The sequence below is a fragment of the Nycticebus coucang genome, chromosome 14 (genome assembly GCF_027406575.1).
Source record: "Nycticebus coucang isolate mNycCou1 chromosome 14, mNycCou1.pri, whole genome shotgun sequence".
Classification (NCBI taxonomy): Eukaryota; Metazoa; Chordata; class Mammalia; order Primates; family Lorisidae; genus Nycticebus; species Nycticebus coucang.
Window position 1 is genome coordinate 21415756 of NC_069793.1, and position 18582 is coordinate 21434337.

Here is an 18582-nt window from a genome sequence, read left to right on the forward strand (position 1 = left end):
CTTAAAATGTGAGTCATAAATCTATCATCATAGCCTTTATCTATTATGCTGAAGGTTAAAAACTATAACTAAAGAAACTGTATAAAAAATTAGTTTAAACTGTCAAAACCTAGCTTCAGTTTTCTAACATGACAGCATCAATTTCAGAATACTGAACTGAAAGGGAAATTAAAGTTCATCTAGTTTCATTATTCATTATAGTGAAAAGAACTTTTTAGGACCACAGAATAGACACATGCCCCAAATCATAAAGCAAGTAAGTGGCAGAGCCTCCTACCTTGATGACAGCTTTCCCCGTGACATTAGCCACCAGAAAATTCATGGCAATGTCTTCACAGTTCATATGAGCATCCACCCAGTTCTTGATATCCCCAGGCATTTTGTAAGTGTATAGGTAATTGAAATACTGTCAGGTAAAACAAAGAGAAGAAACGTTCAAATAGCAGTTCCCTTTGGCTAATGTAAGAGGCAATGTAGCCCTGGCAAGGGGACAAGCTTTCTCCTTGTCCAAGCCTTAAGATTAATCACAAGGCTGTATCCATAGAAAGGAAAAAAGGCAATGTTAGAATGCTTTTGGTCAAGTGACTAAGCATCTTTAATACGGTCATTCTTTTTCAAAAGTATGTGCTTTTTAAAATAGAACAAAAATGAGGCCAATCTGAAACTACCATAATCCACATGTATGATATAGAAATTAATGGGTCAAAAATCAAACTGTACATAATCTACTACCATAAACCCTAAGAATTACAAACCTTAGCTTTTGGAAATTTTTTTTGCTAAGAACAAAAACCCATTTCTAGGTCTAGAGCATTGAAGAACATGAAGACAGTAGTGCTGAGCTACACCAGCTCCTTATGTGACTATGGACAACAAGCTAGTTATTGTTCAAGTAAACCATATATTTCTAGGGAGCATTCTAGCATCAAACTGCATATTCTGAAATCAAATGCATATTATCCAATCTCTTAAAAATAAAAAAAGTCAAAAACATGAAGGAATGATTCCTAGAAAAGAGAAAATACAAGGAATAAAAAATATACAAAAAGAATTTCAACCTTACTCATAATCAAATCAAAGGTAAAACAGTAAGATTAATTTTTACTGAGGGACTTTACCTAACAATTGCAATCAGTGTAACTGGCTTATTGTACCCTCAATGAATCCCCAACAATAAAAAAAAAAAATTAAAAAAATTAAAAAAAAAAAGATTAATTTTTACTTACCAGAATAGATAAGTTTAATGTAATTATATATATATATGGGTGTATATATATTTCACACAGAAAAAGGCATGGTAAAAAAGTTAGTTTTGTATTTTGCTAGTGAGATTTTAAATTGGCACAAAGAATACTGAAACCAACATATATAATTCCCCAAATCCCCCAAATATTCATTCCCTATAATATAATAATTCTATTTCCAGAATTCTAACACAATGGTTGTGAGTAAAGGCAGTTTAAAAACAGACATTAATCACTACTTAAACATTAGATATTAAGCATTATCTGAGATAGCAAAAAATTAGAAACTTAAATATCCAATGATAGAGAAATAGTTACGCATGCTTTATAGAACATTAATACAAGGGCATTTTAGCAATTATGCTAAGAAGCAATGGTTTATGAAGAAATGTGGGTGGTGCCTGTGGCTCAGTGAGTAGGGTGCTGGCCCCATATACTGAGGGTGGTGAGTTCAAACCCAACCCCGGCCAAACTGCAACAATAAAAAAATTAAAAAAAAAGAAAAAATGCTCACAATAGAACATGTGAATAAAGCAGCCTAATGAGAATATTTACAACTGTCTCTGGTGAACAGGCAAATAAATAAAAGGCAACTGAACAAACATCTAAATATAATAATAGTTATCTCTACATGATAGGATTATAGGTAACTTTTCTTAATTTTATTCTGTTAAATTTTCATATTTCCTCCTATGAGAATGTATTATGTTAATAATTAGAAAAACAAAAGCTTTATTTTTAATAGAGTATCTTACCACATGACTTTTCTAAGCCCTCTGAGTAGAACCATTTTTCCTTAACTCAGCAGCAGGTATGGAAAATTTAATTGGGCCAAATAAAATGTATGTCATACTTTCAGTTTTGTCAGCCCAGACCCACTTGCCCCAAGCCTGAACCCTCCTCTTACCTTGTGATAAAAAGCTGCTCCTGTGAGCACCATGGACACCTCATTAGTCCACTCAGACTCATACTTCCACTTATTCATCTCATGGTCCCAGAGATGCAGACGACCGGGGTAGCCCACCAAACGGTCAGGAAATTCCCGCCAGACCTAAGGATACAAGTGCGTTAATAATCAATTCCCAAATCAGACAACCAGTCCTAGTGCCGAGTTATCCAAACAGATATCAACACACTTCCTAGGCCTAACTAAGAACAGTATAAGAGGCTTCTGAGGATATTAGACTAAACAGAAGCTAGTTATTCTGTCAATATTCAGAGACAGATGTTGATTCTGATTTCCTCCAAATCCTCTTGTGCATGCTTGGAAATTTTAAGTAGTGTGGAATGACAGCTTACTGAGTTGAGCCAAAGTAGGTAATCTCTTAAGATATGATTAATGAAATAGGTTCGATTCTGAACGAATGCACAAATGAAGAATAAATGGAACACTGCAACTCAGCTGCCCTGATTTGTACTGAATTGGTGGTTATGAAAATTTATAATCTCCAGTTCTTTAAAAAAGCATCTATTTCTCCTCAACATGTACCCACTGACAGCCTAAGCTATATTAGATTTCTCTGATTCTATAATCTGTAATACACTGAAAACAAATACTTGATCTCTATGCTTGGAAAGGTTCTTAGATATAGTTTTATTGGATTAAACAGAATCGGGATACCGGGGATGAGGTATTTCCAATCCCTTTTCCCATGTATTTCTGTATAATTTAGTTTAACCTCAACAGAGAGGAGGCCCACACCACTAAAGAGCACTGACAATCCACTAGCTGCTCAGGTGCCTCTTCGCCATCTCTCTTGCTTACCAGACTTCTAAATAATGGAGTTCCTGGGGATTCATTCCTAGGCCTCATTCCCTTTTCCAAACTCTTCCTCTTCAAGTCATCTCAGCTAGTTTCAATCACTTTAAACACCATCTTAATCTGGTGATCTCTAAATTTATGTTTAGCCTTGAACATTCCTGAGATAACCAGCCATTACTTAACATCTCCACCTGGATAAACAACAGGCATCTCAAACCTAACATGTCTAAAACATACCTCTTGATTCTATATCCCCCCCAAAGTCACTCTTCCAGTCTTTTCCATCTCAATAAATCATCCAGCCAATTGCTCAAACTCAAAAGCTCGGAGTCAGCCTTTATTTCTCCCTCTGAAACCTGTAAGGGGAGAATCTTTCCTTGCCCTTCCTAGCTCTGGTGGTGGCTTCCAGTCTCTGGCATTCCATAGCTTGTAGATGAATCACTCCAATCCTCCATCTTCACGGGGCCATCTTTCCTCAGGGCAGGATTCCCCTTTTCACAAGGACCTCAGTCATATTGAATCAGGACCCACCCTGATGATTTCCTGAAAAGACCTTATTTCCAAATAAAATTACATTTTGAAGTACCGAGGGTCAGGATTTCAATATATCTTTTTTTCAAAGGATATAATTCAACCTATAACACCCTCCACCCAAAAAAACCCCTTTAGGTCATGTCCCACCATTAGAAAATGTCTTCCTATTGCACCAAGAAAAATATCCAAACTCCTTCCATGTCCTAAAGGGTTGCCCACTCTTCACCTCTTCTCTTACCATCCTCCCCATGCTCCAGTGCCCATTCTGTTCTTCAACCACCACCACATCTCAAGCCCTCTGCACTTGCTATTTCTTCTGGCTAAAGTTTTCTAGCTCTGCCAAAGTCTGGGTCCTTTTCATCAGTCAGGTCTCTGCTTAAGTATCAACTACTTCGAGAGTCAAACTCACAGCTTCCTAGGTAAGGCAAACACTATTCCCAATCAGCCACTCCTCATCACATTCCTCAACCCCTTAAAGAAAGCCCCTTGGCTTTTCTTAACTAGTGCTGCCACAGTTATGCTCAATTCACATGTCTAAATACAAGGTGTGTAATTATTTTGGTTATTTATTATTTATGTAAAACCTATTTTCCTCCTACAGAATTAAAACACAAAGAGAGGCAGTGCCTGTGGCTCAGTGGGTAGGGCGCCGGCCCCATATACCGAGGGTGGCGGGTTTGAACCCGGCCCTGGCCAAACTGCAACAAAAAATAACCGGGTGTTGTGGCGGGCGCCTGTGCTCCCAGCTACTTGCGAGGCTGAGGCAAGAGAACGCCTAAGCCCAGGAGTTGCAGGTTGCTGTGAGCTGTGATGCCATAGCACTCTACCAAGAGCAATAAAGTGAGATTTTGTCTCTACAAAATAAATAAATACAAAGAGGACAGAGACTGCCTTATTCATGTATCCCAAGCACAAAAAAACAGTGCCTAGTCCACAATAGAATACCATACACATGGGTAAAGGGGTATTTGCTGAGTCATCACACTGTCCTCCCCAGGCCTCCTTATGATCACCTCTATGCTTTTAGGGATGTCTGACCTAGGTCTTACGTGTGGCTGGGGTAAAAGAGCTTTCATTTGTATAAAACCACATCACCTAACAGGACTCTCAAACCCACAACCTTGGCTTCCTTAACACCATGTTGTAACCAACAGGGTTAATTGGCCACAGGCATCATCATAATAGCTGCAGACAAATGAATCCATGTTGAACATTTTCTCAGATGTGTAATGCCACTGCTTCTGTGTTCTCTCTACTCTGGGGTTTGTACTTCAGCACATTAAAATAATATGATACTATTACAGTTTTATAGAGCCCTAAGCAGCAACACAGTATGTGAGCCGTAACTTCTATTTGGTTTGTGGGCCCAGGCAGACGCCATTCAATGCACCGCCAGCTTCCTTTTCTCAGCACCGAGCACCTGCCATGATCACTGATTCACCTCTGGGGGCAGGGGGTACAGAGATTTCTAAAAGGCCCCAAGCACACATAACTAAATGGCAGGAATGGGCAAGTGGGGAGAAAGAGGCAGGGCCTAGGAATAAGGGCTTCCAATTCAGCTGACCCCTCTTTGCTTTTCCTCGTTTACTTTGAGTCAGTACAGCTCTCTACTCCATGCAAAGGGAGTGCAAATCACTTTCCCTCGGGACTCTTCTTTATAAGCTCCCTGTTTGCAGCCATAATAATGTTACTGGCTCAATTTTAGGGTCAAATGTTGTTAAAATTTCAGTCCTCTTACTGTCAGCTGAAGTCACTTACTTGACTTCTCTCAGGGACCTAATTTGGAGACGCTGGGTCACAGAATGCTAAACTCTGCTGCTCTAGAAGGCATCAGAGGTGTCCTGAACTTCAGATTCCTTTGGAGCCTTTAGTGAGCGCTATTCCTTATGTGGGGCCTCTCTGCCCTTGACTGATTCTAAACAGCTGGATACAATCAAGATACCATCCTTGTCACTTCATCTATAACTCTGCAGCTGACTATAGGATCAAAACAGAGTGAAAGAGAGTGGGATGGGCCCTCTCTAATTGAACCCCAGTGTAGTACGAAGTTGATTATGTATATAGTAAAGCATTTTCCCAGCCAAAAGAACAAGAAATTCACCCCCTCTTCTCATACACCTCTCACTCTAATTCAACTTTTTTTTCTTTTTACCTCAGAAAAATGTTCTGGGGTCAGCCTTCTGTCATTACCGCCAGATGCTTCTATATATTGCCGTGTAGGCATCTGGAACTTCACATTGCGTCCCTGGCGTCCCAGCACCAGTGCTGCCAGAGTTATGCTCAATTCACAGTCATTTTTTTTTTTTTTTTTGGTAGAGACAGAGTCTCATTTTGTCACCCTCGGTAGAGTGCCGTGGCGTCACACAGCTCACAGCAACCTCCAGCTCCTGGGCTTAAGCGATTCTCCTGCCTCAGCCTCCCGAGTAGCTGACTACAGGCGCCCGCCACAACGCCCGGCTATTTTTTTGCTGCAGTTTGGCAGGGGCTGGGTTTGAACCTGCCACCCTCGGTATATGTGGCTGGCGCCCTACCTACTGAGCCACAAGCACTGCCCACAAAGTCATTATTAAACTGTTTGTCTACACCAGGCACCCTCAAACTTTTTAAACAGGGAGCCAGCTCACTGTCCCTCAGACTGTTGGAGAGTCCGACTATAGTTTATTAAAAAAAAAAAAAAAAACTATGAACAAATTCCTATGCACACTGCACATATCTTATTTTGAAGTAAAAAATAAAATGAGAACAAATACAATTCACACCACTTCATGTGGCCTGCGGGCCGCAGTTTGAGGATGCCTGGTCTACACCATCGAAGTCCTTCACATATAAGGCCCTCATCTATTTTTAACCACCCACATCTCTGAGGACAGAAGCCTATCTCTGTTACAATGAACTCTGTGCCTTGGTTAGAAACTAGCAATCATCTGGACAGTCCTTCTATTTGGGGCAACTCCACACCACTATTAGAATGGACCGTAACCATGTATGTGTAACACTATCCTCTTTCTTTTTTGCATTCTCATTTTGATAATCTTGGTCCTAAACATTTCTTAACCTGATTATGGAAATTTTCTTCCCTCTCAAGTCCCAGCTGTGCCTACTTGGCTATTTTCAAAGTTTTACTTCTTTTTTAAACACCCCCACCCCCACCCAAGGTCTTTTAGTGCTTCCCAATACTATAGGATCAAACCAAGAGCACCGACCTTTGTTTAAAAGCTGGCAGGAGGAAGCCTACACTAACTCCTACACCCCACAGAAAGTGCACCGGGGACACCTGGCTAAACGGAGACCCAGGACTACTCTGCCACCGATGAGTTGTGTACTGATCTATTAAAGGCGTCCTGCTTTTATTTTTCCATCTGCAAAATGAGGGGTTGGATTAAGTGACCTCTAACATTCTTTTAGAGCTGAAATCTTTTATCTTTCTCCTCGCTGACCTGTTCCCAAAGAACTAACCCATCAACTGTGATCTGTTTCAAGTTTTAAGTTTCTAAATCACATAGCCTGCATTATTTAACTTTGTTTAAAATGCCATACACATATGAGTACCCAATAAATGTTCCTAAAAAGAGGATAATGCACTACACACTAAGCCAGCTTAGAGCATGCATTTTAAACTCAGGGTGTGTGCTAACCACAGTCAGATTCAGGAAACAGACAGGGGGGAGGAAGGGGAAGGTGTAACAACAGGTGGTGCCCATCTGGGATGTACAATTATGAAATCACGGGTCAGCACTAGGCAAAAAGTCACTCTCTGAAGTGGCTGCTCCAGTCATCATACTCTCAAAGGCAGAGTTTCACAGGGGTATGGCTACTGGATGAGCAATGTGTGAGCCAAGAGGTGGACGAAAAAGTGGTGAGAAAAATGGGCAATACTTGTATCCAAGGCAATGGCACTGGGCAAAGCCTTCGTCTCTTTCCTTGTACACACCATCCCCTGAGTTTGGTCAATCCCTAACCATCAGTGTGGGGCAGAACCCTGAACCTGCTCAAACGCTGTGGTCAGATGCCTGGGCCAGTCAAGACAGAGCTGCGAGGAACCCACCATGCAAATGTCTTTGAAATAATGACCTTTGCCCCCTAAGGCTCTGTCTTGCATGCTGCTTAGACGGGAAAGGGGGCAGCTGGCTGGCTTCCAATTCTGAACTGGTTTCCAACAGAGAGCCAGTTTTAGGATTCACTCTCAGCCCTCTGGGAACACAGCTCACCTTTTGTATTTAGAATTTCCTGAAATGAAGTGGAATGGACAGACTGATTGGCTTCATTTTTAGCTTGTTATTTTAATTACACTGGTAGCAGTTTTTGTCAAGGGGGTACTTTGTAAAAAGCCAAAGAGCCTTTGCTCACCTCTGGGGCACAATTAAATGCTGATGCCAAATGTCTAGAGCAGAGGAGCTCAGAAATTGTCACCTAAGGTTCCCTAATGCTGACTATTTGACAAATACTTGGACAAGCTGCATTATGTGTTAAGATGTACCTGTTAGATCACTTCAGTTTGCCGGAGGGACCTTTCCAGCTGAAGGCAGGGCTCTGCTTAAAATAAGCCCAGTGGGAGGACCAGGACTGTGGGAAAGCTCCAGTCTGGCTGGAGCGTGGCACCCAGGTGCTGGGCAGCCTGGTCCTGTCGAGTTCTTTATTCAGGCCAGGGGCAGTGATGGGGCAGAGACAGACTAGGGTTGGCCACAGTTGGGAGAGGAATGTGTGCTAGTAAATCTTTCAATGGTTACCACTATTAAGAAGACACTGCCAAAGAAGGTGGCTTTAAAACATGTGTCTCACTCTTATGCCAGTGCCAGCTCACCCTTCTGTGGGTGGTAAAGAGAAGACTCACACCTTGGCAGTTGAAGCTCATTACCCACGCCTAAGCTGTCTCAGAGATCTGCAACCTAAGAGATCATTTCAAAGGCAGAGATAATTCCAACCAATTCCCTCATTGTACAGATAAGAAACTGAGACATGGAAAGAAAATAGCTCTCCCAAGGTTGCACTACTAGGTTGAGACTAAATTGGCCCTAACTCCCTAGTTCAGTCCTCTGTTGTATGAGAAACCATATTCTCACTGTTTCAGTTGGAAAAATAGCCTCATCTTCCCAAGCTCAGTCCCTCACCTGTAAAACAAAGAAGTCGCATTACAGTGTTCAAAATCACAGTCAGGGTCAGCGTTGTTTGGCTCTGTGGTGCCAGGGGCAGATATGGTAAGAGCCACAGGTGCCCAGTGAACAACCAGGCTGAGACTAGGACAGGGTGTGGAACACGACAAAACCCATAGCTCCCATTAGTCCTCATCTTCTAAGTTAGAGGCTCTCTGTGAAATGTGGTTTCCATTTAGCAAAGAAAGCCACATGCTCACATCATTAAAAGGAGGAACTCCTGTCAGCTGTGTAGCAAGTGAGCGAGATTCCACATCTGACATCTGAGGGCCTATTGGACTCTCGTAATCTGTGAGGCGCTGGGGCAGAGAGGAAATGCAAGCAAAAGGCAGCTAAATGAAAGATTAAACCCAACTACTATTTTTCATGAGACAATGAATCTCTTGGGAAATAATAAAGAAGGGAAGGAGACATCTGAGTCAGAGGAGGACGAGATGGGCCCGGATCAGGTCCTGGGTTTTCTAATTCTGCGCTCCTTAAGACCCACTAAACATGAAATGACGTTTGTTTCCATGACCTCAATTCCAGTGTGGGCCATTCTATTTTTTTTTTTTTTTAACAATCTAACAATGGGAGGGATCCTTTAAAAATATTGCTTCAGTTTGTCTGCAGTTATGTGATAAATATCCCTGTTCTATTGAGGTATGAGCTGCAAACTTTGGTAAAATTAGAAAAGTTAAACCATTCCAAAAAATACAAAACAAAAAACAACCAAACCCTAAGTTATATCTTTCTTGGTACATATACAGTAACTACAAAAAAAAAATTCATTTAGAAAAAGTGTTCATTAAAAAAAATTCCCTCTTGTAATTCTCAACTGTCAAGTTAAAAAATTGAATTTAAATGATCTATAAATTCAAACCATCCCCAAACACCCATCCAGTGTCAGGAAGAACTGGATGTCCACAGTTTTTAGAATCTGGTTGGCATTTTCAGTAAATTCAGTGCTAAAAACAAAGAGCCTACTCTTTAGAAAGAACAAACAAACCAAAGGCACTTGAACATGGCTTTGTGTACTGGCTTCCCTGCTCTTAGACAGTGTCAGCCGCACACGCAGCCCCCACGTGGAGTAGAGTCCAGCTGAGGTACGTTCTCCAGGCCCCAACTCTCTGCTCACATGGACAGAGGATTTTTCATGTGGATCTTAGATACCAAGCAGCCTGGCAGGGGATGGCTTTATGGGAAGAGTTTAAACTGAAATTTTTCTTCTTTTCCTTTCAACTTCTGGATGGACAGCTGGTCACAGATCACGCGGATGCCCATGGCCACCACAGGGAACCATCTTGCTGGATTTTACACGATGAGATGCCATCAGGAGAGATGTACTTGCATTGACCTTGGGAGCCAAAGCCACAAACCTTGAAAAGAAGATTGTTCTAGGCGGCTGGATACCTTCTTGCTAGTTGGTGGGAACTTCTGAGAACTTGACACATAAGCAGGAACATAAGCAGCCTTTATGCCATAATTTGTTTTTTTGCTGATAAATCACGGGCTTTGTAACGTTTTAAAAACTAAACAAAATACTGAGAAGTCCAACTTTCAAGCCAGAATACATAAATTCCTGAAAATGTATAGATTAAAAAACAAAATAAAAGGAAGACAAGCCTTTTTAGGAATGGAGGAAAAACTATAAGTTAACTAAGAACAACATAAGGGCCAATTAAAGACCCTTCCAGTATATTTTAAGTAAAACCCCTGCCAAGAAGTGCTTGTGATCACCGGCCATTGCCATAGCCAGGGAAGAGCTGATTGAGGATGGTCTGCAGCGGCTGATTCACCTGCATGGCATAGCTGCGGCCCAGGTCATAGCGGCAGGCTGGACAGCTGAACACCTGGGCCCGGAAAGATCTGTCCAGGCAATCCTTGCAAACATTGTGCTGGCACACAGTCGTGACTGGCCGGAATACCAGCTCCTGGCAGCAGATGCACTGGAATGCCTCCTCCACCTTCCTCAGGAACATCGGCCCATCCTTGAGGGACTTCAGGACTTCTGTCCACAGCCTGGCATTGCTCTTGTCCTCTTTGATGAGGCTGCTCTGCTAGGCCGTCCAAGGTGGCTATAGGACTCCACCTTGGTTTTCTTGGGCACCCAGCATGGGGACCCAGCCCTGCTCGGGCCACCTCCTGCCGATTTCCGCTTCCACTTGCCCTTGCCCATTCTGGGGGATCTAAAGCTGCTCATCTCCGGCTGATCCTCCTCTGCTTCCCTCTCACTGTTGTTCTTCTCCCTATTGGCCAGGGCTTCCAAATAGCCTTCTGGATACTGCATGGTCAGCCCCAGCCTCTTGATCCGGTCCTTGCCCTCCTTGGTCCAGGGGCTGGGCTCGTCATCGTCCCTCCGCAGGAGATAGTGCCATACCAGAAACCCGGACTTCCCCTTCTCTGGCCAGTACTTCACAACCTTGCAGATGCCGTCGTACCGGTTGCCCTCGGCGGGTGCGCACTTGCTGTGCTTGCCACCCTTCACGTTACGCACCACCCCGACCGGCTTCCCTGACCGCCATTCTTGGCCTCAGCCCCTTTCTTGTCATTGATGGGGGCATAGCAGTTAAGAGCCAGCGCCCTATTGGTGTTGGTGAGTTTCTGATCACAAGATTGTTCTGCAAGTTCTCTTGTTACCGGAGAGATCTCGACCACCACTACCTGTGTATGTGAAAAAATTCCCATTGTCCACATCATCTTCATAGCCCCCTGCCAGGACCAGCGAGTATGCTCCATCATTGCTGCGGCCATGGACACCTGCCACGTGAGGCCGATGAACACCTGACTCGCTGACCTGCACTGGGAAGCTCCACATGGTGCCCACAGGGATCCCTGGGATGGGTCCATAGTGGTGGGATGGGACGATGGTACACTCCTTGGTGCGGCCCACGCACGCCAAGCCCTTGCCCCAGTCCTGCTGTGAGGATGATGTGGCTGATGCCATCTTCGCCTTCTTCTTGCTCTCGCGCAGCTTCTCTCCTGCCAGCACCACCTCACTGGCATCGTTCCGACACTCGGGGAGGTACCACTCCTCTTCGCTGGGAACGCTGCTGAGGGGCGGGCAGAGGCGGTAGATGTGGAAGGCCATGTGACACTCGTCACACATGAGCTGCTTGGCAGGGTCCTCCCGGCCCCCACACACATGGCAGGTGCAGACTCAGCAGAGCTTGCTCATGTTGTCCTTGCAGTGTTTGCAGGTAGGCCCGCTCTTCCGTCTCATGGGGTTCTCTACCATGGGGCTCCCTTCACCTGGGAGCTCAATCTTGAAGATTTCATCCACAAAGACGATACGACAGTCATCAAGAGAATCATCCCCGAGCATGACATTGGCATACAGCTCTTGCGCTGTCCTGGTTTCTCGTTTTCTGGTGATCTGTGCGTCATACCAGAAGCCCCGCTCCTTAGGGATGTCAGGGTTGTAGTTGAGCATGACCATCTGGCTCACCTCCAGGTCCTGCCACTTGATGGTTCGGGCACGAGCGCGGACATCCCTGGAACTCATCTGGACCACGCCGTTCTCTGGGTAGTCATCATATTTCATGTGATAAATGATATCATCCTCTGGGGCTGGGCTAGAGGTGGAACAGCAGGGCTCATCCCGTGAAGGTGCCTTCCATGTTACCTTGACAACCTGCGCCTCGAACCAAGCCCCCATGTTCATGTCCCGAGCATCAACGTATTCATTGACCTTGTACAACCCCAGCCCCGCCTCAACCCATGCGGCCTCATCCCCCAGGTCCGCTCTGCTCTCTGTCTCCACAGCCGCCTCGCCATGGTTGGAAGACTTGTCAGACTAGCTTTGGGCCAGGCAACAGCCGGAATCCGTGTCCGAGAGCTCAGGGTCCTTCTCCTTGATGGTAAGGGGTAGCACAAGGCTCTGGCGGACCAGGAGCTGGATAGTGTCATTCAGGCGGACGTTATAGTCAAAGAGACTGTGGCCATCCTCCATCTGCTTGCCCCTATAGAAGAGCCTCTGCAAGCCTGGCTCCACATGGAACAGCTCCTAGATCTTCTGCCTCAACTCTTGCACCTTGGTCAGCTTAGACAGACGAGTCACCATCCGGGTCATTCTCCCATCCATGGTGCGCACCCGGATCCACATGGTGTCAGAACTCTTTGGCCACCACAACGCACTCGCCTGCCTGCGTGCCTGACTCGGTTGGGGATGGTGACAAAGCTGCGTGCGTGGTCTGGACCCCGCGCGGACGTGTGGTGCGATCCAGAGCGCCCAGTGGGCTAACGCTGCCAGGCCATTCTATTTTTAAGTCTGATCTCAGGAGATTGTTTAATGAAGTTAAAAGAATAGTGATCATATGCCAGATTGCTATTCTCTTTAAATCCTATACAAGTGCAAACAGAAATTTTAGATTCTCAGAACCATTTTTAAGTCTTCAAAATTTCAAGTTGATTTTGGTGAGGCACATTTTAAATGACTAAGGATCAAAGAGATTAGCTCTGTCCGGCAAGGGGGACATAAACTCTCCCCACTTCAAGCAGCCGCCGTGGTGACTTCCATCACTTGCAGTCAGGGATACTACTGGAAAACTGCCCAAAGGTAGGAAATGGCCTTGCCCACAAACTCTGTAAACCTGACCAACTTCAAAGTATAAATCTGGTTTTATGCTAGTGCCCTATATGTGTGTTTAAACCTCATGGTCTCTTGGTGGAAAATTAAGCATCACAGACTTTCGAATTACTTATTTAGATCCCATCTATTTCCACAAAGTGATTTGGGGTGGCTTACAATAAAAGGCAGAATAGAATAAAGTCCAAACTGTCATATCAGATGATGTCCTCAACAGCATTTAAAATATATATGCAAAGATATTTCATCTATCTTTAAACCTGATGTCAAGCTCTAGAAAGGCAATCCAATAGCAAGCTAAAGTCTTAGCAGTTTAGGGAGGGAGAGATTTGAGTAGTTTTACTTTATTAACCCATTTATACACTTGACTCACAGATACTTACTGAGTTCCTAATATTTTTAAATTAAATACTTGATTTTGAGGTAATTGCAGATTCACATGCAGTTGTAAGAAATAACGCAGAGACCCTAGGCACCCTGCACCCAATTTCCCCTATAGCAACATCTTGCCAAACCACGCTATGACACCATATAACAGGACACTGACACTGATGGAATCAAGGTACAGAGATTTCCATAACCACAGGGGTCTTCCCTGTTGATGTGTTAAGACCCGATTGCCCTCTCTCCCTATTTCTGACTCCTGGCAACCATTCATCTGTTCTATTTTGACAATCTTGTCATTTCAGAGAGGTTATATAAATGAAATCACATAGTACATAAGCTTTTGGGATTCGCTTTTTTCCCTTGGTATAATTTCCTGGAGTTTCATCCAGGCCGTTGTTTATCAACAGTTTGCTCCATTTTATTGCTGAGTAACATCCCATGGTATACATGTTCCATAGTTGCTTTAGCCATTTGCCCACTGAAGGACATCTGGACTGATTGTAGTGTTTGGAAATTAAAAATAAAACTGCTACAGATATCTACATTCAGGTTTTCATGTGAGCATGAGTTTTCTTTCTCTGGGATAAATGCCCAAGTGTGCAATTGCTGGGTAATGGTAATATGGTAGTTCATGTTTAATTTTATAAGCAACCACCAAAACGGTTTTCTAGAATGGCTGTACCATTTTACATTCCCCGCAGTGATGTATGAGTGATCCGGTTTCTCTGTATCCTCACCAGCACTCGCTGTGGTCACTTTATTTTTTTGCCATTCTGACAGGTGTGTAATGATGTTTCATTGTGGTTTTATTTTTGCATTTCCCTAAAATGATGTCGAACATCTTTTTAAGTGCTTATTTGCCATCTGTATATCTTCATCAGCGAAAAGTCTATTTCTGTTCTTTGCCCGTTTTCTAAGTAGACTACTTACTTTTTACTGTTCAGTTTTGAGGGTTTTAAAAAATATATTCTAGATCTCTAATCTTGTTGAATGTATGGTTTGCAAGCATTTCTCAGACTGTAGATTACCTTTTCAACTTCTTCACAAAGCCTTTCTCGGAGCAAGAAGTTTTTAATTTTGATGAGGTTCATTCAATTTATCAAATTTTCCTTTTATGGATAGTGTTTTTTGTGTCAAGTCTAAGATCCAACTCTTTTCCCAGCCTGAGATACGGAAGATTTTCTCCTTAAGTTTTTTCCTAAAAGTTTTATGGTTTTATGTTTTACATTTAAGTCTGTGATTCATTCTCAGTTAATTTTTGCATAGAGTGTGAAGTTCAGCTCAAGATTTAATTTTTGTCTATCAATGTGCAATCTTTTGGCAGCATCTGTTGAGGAGGCCAGCAAGGAGAAGACCTGGACTCTTTCACTGAGTATGGAATACAGAATCACTTTATTTTGAACTCCTTAGAATTCTACTTGCAAGAAGTATACATTTATAAAAATAAATGCAACGTCCAAACATATAAAATTCATTCAGTGGATCCTTACTGAGCAGCTGCCATGTGCCAAGCACTTAGGCACAGAGTAGAAGGAGGCAGGCACAGCCCCTGACTGAAGCGGCTTTACTAGACAGAATTTGTTTCAATCAAGCCCAGATCTCCGTCTGCCACGGATGTAATTGGTGGCCCTGCTTCTGAGAAGTTAGCCTCTTCCTTCCCTCTCCAAGAGCAGAGTATCAACATGTAGTCATGACCTCCACCCAACCCCTCAAATCTTCAGCCCAACCCAAAGGCCAGTGAGAATCTAGAAATACTACTTGTAAAGGTTGCCAACTCCTGATTTAAACCAGCCAACAGACAGTAGCAAGTACGCTGCAGTCGTGATTAATGTGAACACGAGGCACCGATTTTCAAACACCCAGAAATAAATGCGATCTGGAGATGAACTGTAAATCCACACTGATTAGTTCGTCTTGCTTACTCATTTCACAGTTGTGACATTTCTATGGTCAGGGACTACTCTGATCCCTTTTCTTTTTTTTTTTTTCTCTCCAAATGTGGAGTCACTGTATCCAATGCAATAGCAATCACCAGCTTGTCTCAAACTCACGCTTCGGCAGGCAGCGGTACAACTGTACCGTGTACTGGCGGGAGGAACAGCACGGAGCTCTCCTCTGAGAACAAAGGCGCTGCCTTCGGAGGGGCTGGCGAGTTCGGTCTGGGTGCTGCTCTGGCTTCCGTTTCCCCTGGCCCCGGGCCAAGTCCTGCCTGTCACCAGAAAGGCAGATAAGCAGCCTTTGCCAGCAAATGCCCTATATCCCCAAACCATAAGCCAAATTCTGAAGCAGCAAAGTTCCCCTGTAATCAATCCCAATGAGACAACAAGCAGCTTTCAGAACAATAACCCTCAAACATATGGATCCTTTCAGGGTTGGGAGTATCACTGCAGGTATCTCCTTCTGAAAGGGGGTGGGAGGAAGTATGCATTCTTTAAACTATCCAGTGTACCAATACCTCTTTAAAAGAACTATCCTACATTATAAGCATTGGCACTTGAGGCACAGAGGTACAAAACCCAGCAGACAGGCAGCACGGACGGGGAGGCAGGGGTGAGGGCACACAGGGCCAGATGTGGGAAGGAGGGTGCCTTCTTACCAGGGCTGCCTGGCACAAACGAGCATCTAAAACCACACTAAAACCACCTGGCCAGTCTTATTTGGGATGGGAGTCTGTGAGGAGAGACCCTCAGACAGGCGGATGTGCCAGCAGGCAGGACCCACTCGCTCTGGGGGCAGGGAGCCACTAGCCCTACCCTGATGCTTCACTGATGGCTGTGTAAGCAAATTCTGGACATGCTGTTTTAGTTTGCTCAGTGGGGAAGAAAAACGTGCCACTCTATTATAATTCCCAACTGGGTGCTTTTTTCTATGATCATATGTTATTTCAATGTTCAGCATACATATTCGATTTCCTTCCCTTAATATTTGTTTGACTTATTCTCCAATGGGGACTGGGTACTTTAGAAAAGCTCCGAGAGGTCAGACTTCACTGTGAGGCTTCCCTCAGCACCTCCCTGGGCTTCTGGCAGGCTACTTTGGATCTTCTTTCAGCAGCACTTGCCGCAGCCACAGCACACATGGACTATTTTCCCTCCAGGTCCCGTTGAGTCTTCGGGGTGTAAATCAATGCAAGCTGGAGATAGGGCAGACCTAACAGATTATTCAGTTCTCCTACAGGCTGAAAAACACAGAGTCTGAAGCAATGCAGAAAATACAACAGAGAGATAATCCTCTAAGAAAGAATGACCACCTCTGACCACAGTCTTCCTCGTATCTCCTCTGGGCAGCCCTGACTATACCTCACAGGTGGGAACATTCATGAGAATGAGCTGTTTGACCCGTCTTTCTAGACAACAGAATCTATAATGGCAATTCTTCAGGTACTTCAAAAGAGTGAAAAATGGAGAAAACTGTACTGACATTACAGCCAGGCTCAGGAAAGGTACTCAGAGGGAACTGTCACTCGCCCAGAAATACATACAAGGCCCAAACAGAGCTTACAGCCATCAACTTATTTAGACACTTAAAGAAGAGGACACACCAGATATAAAAGTCAGGAGTCTTCACATTAAAAACTCAGATTTCTTGGGCTATAATTGGGTTATAGCTTTCATAAGAAAGCTATAAATTGGGCGGTGCCTGTGGCTCAAGGAGTAGGGCGCCGGTCCCATATGCCCAAGGTGGTGGGTTCAAACCTAGCCCCGACCAAAAAAAAGAAAGCTATAAATTGGTTTCATAGTAAGACTGAGTACATTGAGGGGAAAGGGGGGAGAGGGGAGGGGAGGGGAGAGGCTGGGGAGAGGGAGAGCAATTGGTGGGACCACACCTACGGTGCATCTTACAACGGTACATGTTAAATTTACTAGGCATAGAAGATAAATGTCTTAACACAATAACTAAGAAAATGCCATGATGGCTATGTTCACCAGTTTGATGAAAACATTCCAAACTGTATATAAAACCAGCACATTGTACCCCATAATTGCATTAATGTACATAGCTATGATTTAATAATAATAAAAAAAGATTGATTAAAAAAAAAAAAAAGAGGAGGACACACCATAAAGCCTAAGAAATTTACAGTTTTCAGAAAGCTCAGCTTTGGCAAAACAGTTCTAGTTACACTGTAAAGCATTAGTGTCAGACCTAACCCCCAAACTGATCTCGAACAGCTTTGGCAAGGTTTGACTTTGTACATGCCCTGAACAGGCCTGGTCCACATGAATCCCAGCACCTGCAGCACACCAGCAGCCACATGGACCGACTCCCGGACTGGATCCTAGGTGCGCTCCAGGTGCATGCCATCTTCCAGATAAGAGACAGAAAGACTTTAATTCCCAACTTTCCAGTCACTAGCAGGTCAGACTCCGTGAAGGCTCAAGAACCTGGGTCACCAAAAGGTCAAGAATGTAAATCTAAGGTGCTGATTCTCACTGAAGGCTGAGACACTTCCAATAATGATGCTATCCATCTACTGCCATGTGCACTGTATTTCAGGTCCTCCCTTAGGGATGCTCCCTTTCTATGATGTTAGCCTCGGCTATGTAAGACGGGAGTCTCTCAGTGCCTTAGATGATTTCAGAGGGTAGGTCTACCTAAGAGCCCATGTAGAATGAGATAAATGGGTTCATGTGGCCTGAAGAAAAATATTGCTACAGAGAGCCTCCTGGATTCCCATTGAACCTGGGCAAGTTTTCATATTTAGGATTCTGGGGTTTAAAGCTAGAGAGGTAAGCGGTTAATTTCCTATTAGAAGGATCACAGTCACAAGGCTATGAGAAGCAAGGCCATGGTTTGTTTTACATTCTTTTGTTCCCAAGACCCAGAATTTGTGGCACCTTCATCGGCAGAAGGCTTGGCGACGGTTGAACAGTAGGACAGGATAGCCTGTTCTTTTTTTATTTTTTTAACGTTCTCTACTAACGAAGGTTATTATGA

General features: G+C 43.9%; 1 protein-coding gene and 1 pseudogene across 2 annotated transcripts in view; both read right to left on the bottom strand.

The window, feature by feature from the left end:
- The window catches only part of EXT2 (exostosin glycosyltransferase 2), a 159672-nt gene that overhangs the window by 11818 nt on the left and 129272 nt on the right, over positions 1-18582 (bottom strand). For both annotated transcript variants that reach the window (XM_053560750.1, XM_053560749.1), the window contains 2 exons: positions 2152-2295; positions 278-406 (listed from right to left, as the gene is read on the bottom strand). In XM_053560750.1, the coding sequence (XP_053416725.1) occupies positions 278-406; positions 2152-2295 (273 nt within the window). The remainder of the gene's footprint in view (positions 1-277; positions 407-2151; positions 2296-18582) is intronic.
- Positions 9206-13081, bottom strand: LOC128564854 (E3 ubiquitin-protein ligase UHRF1-like; annotated as a pseudogene).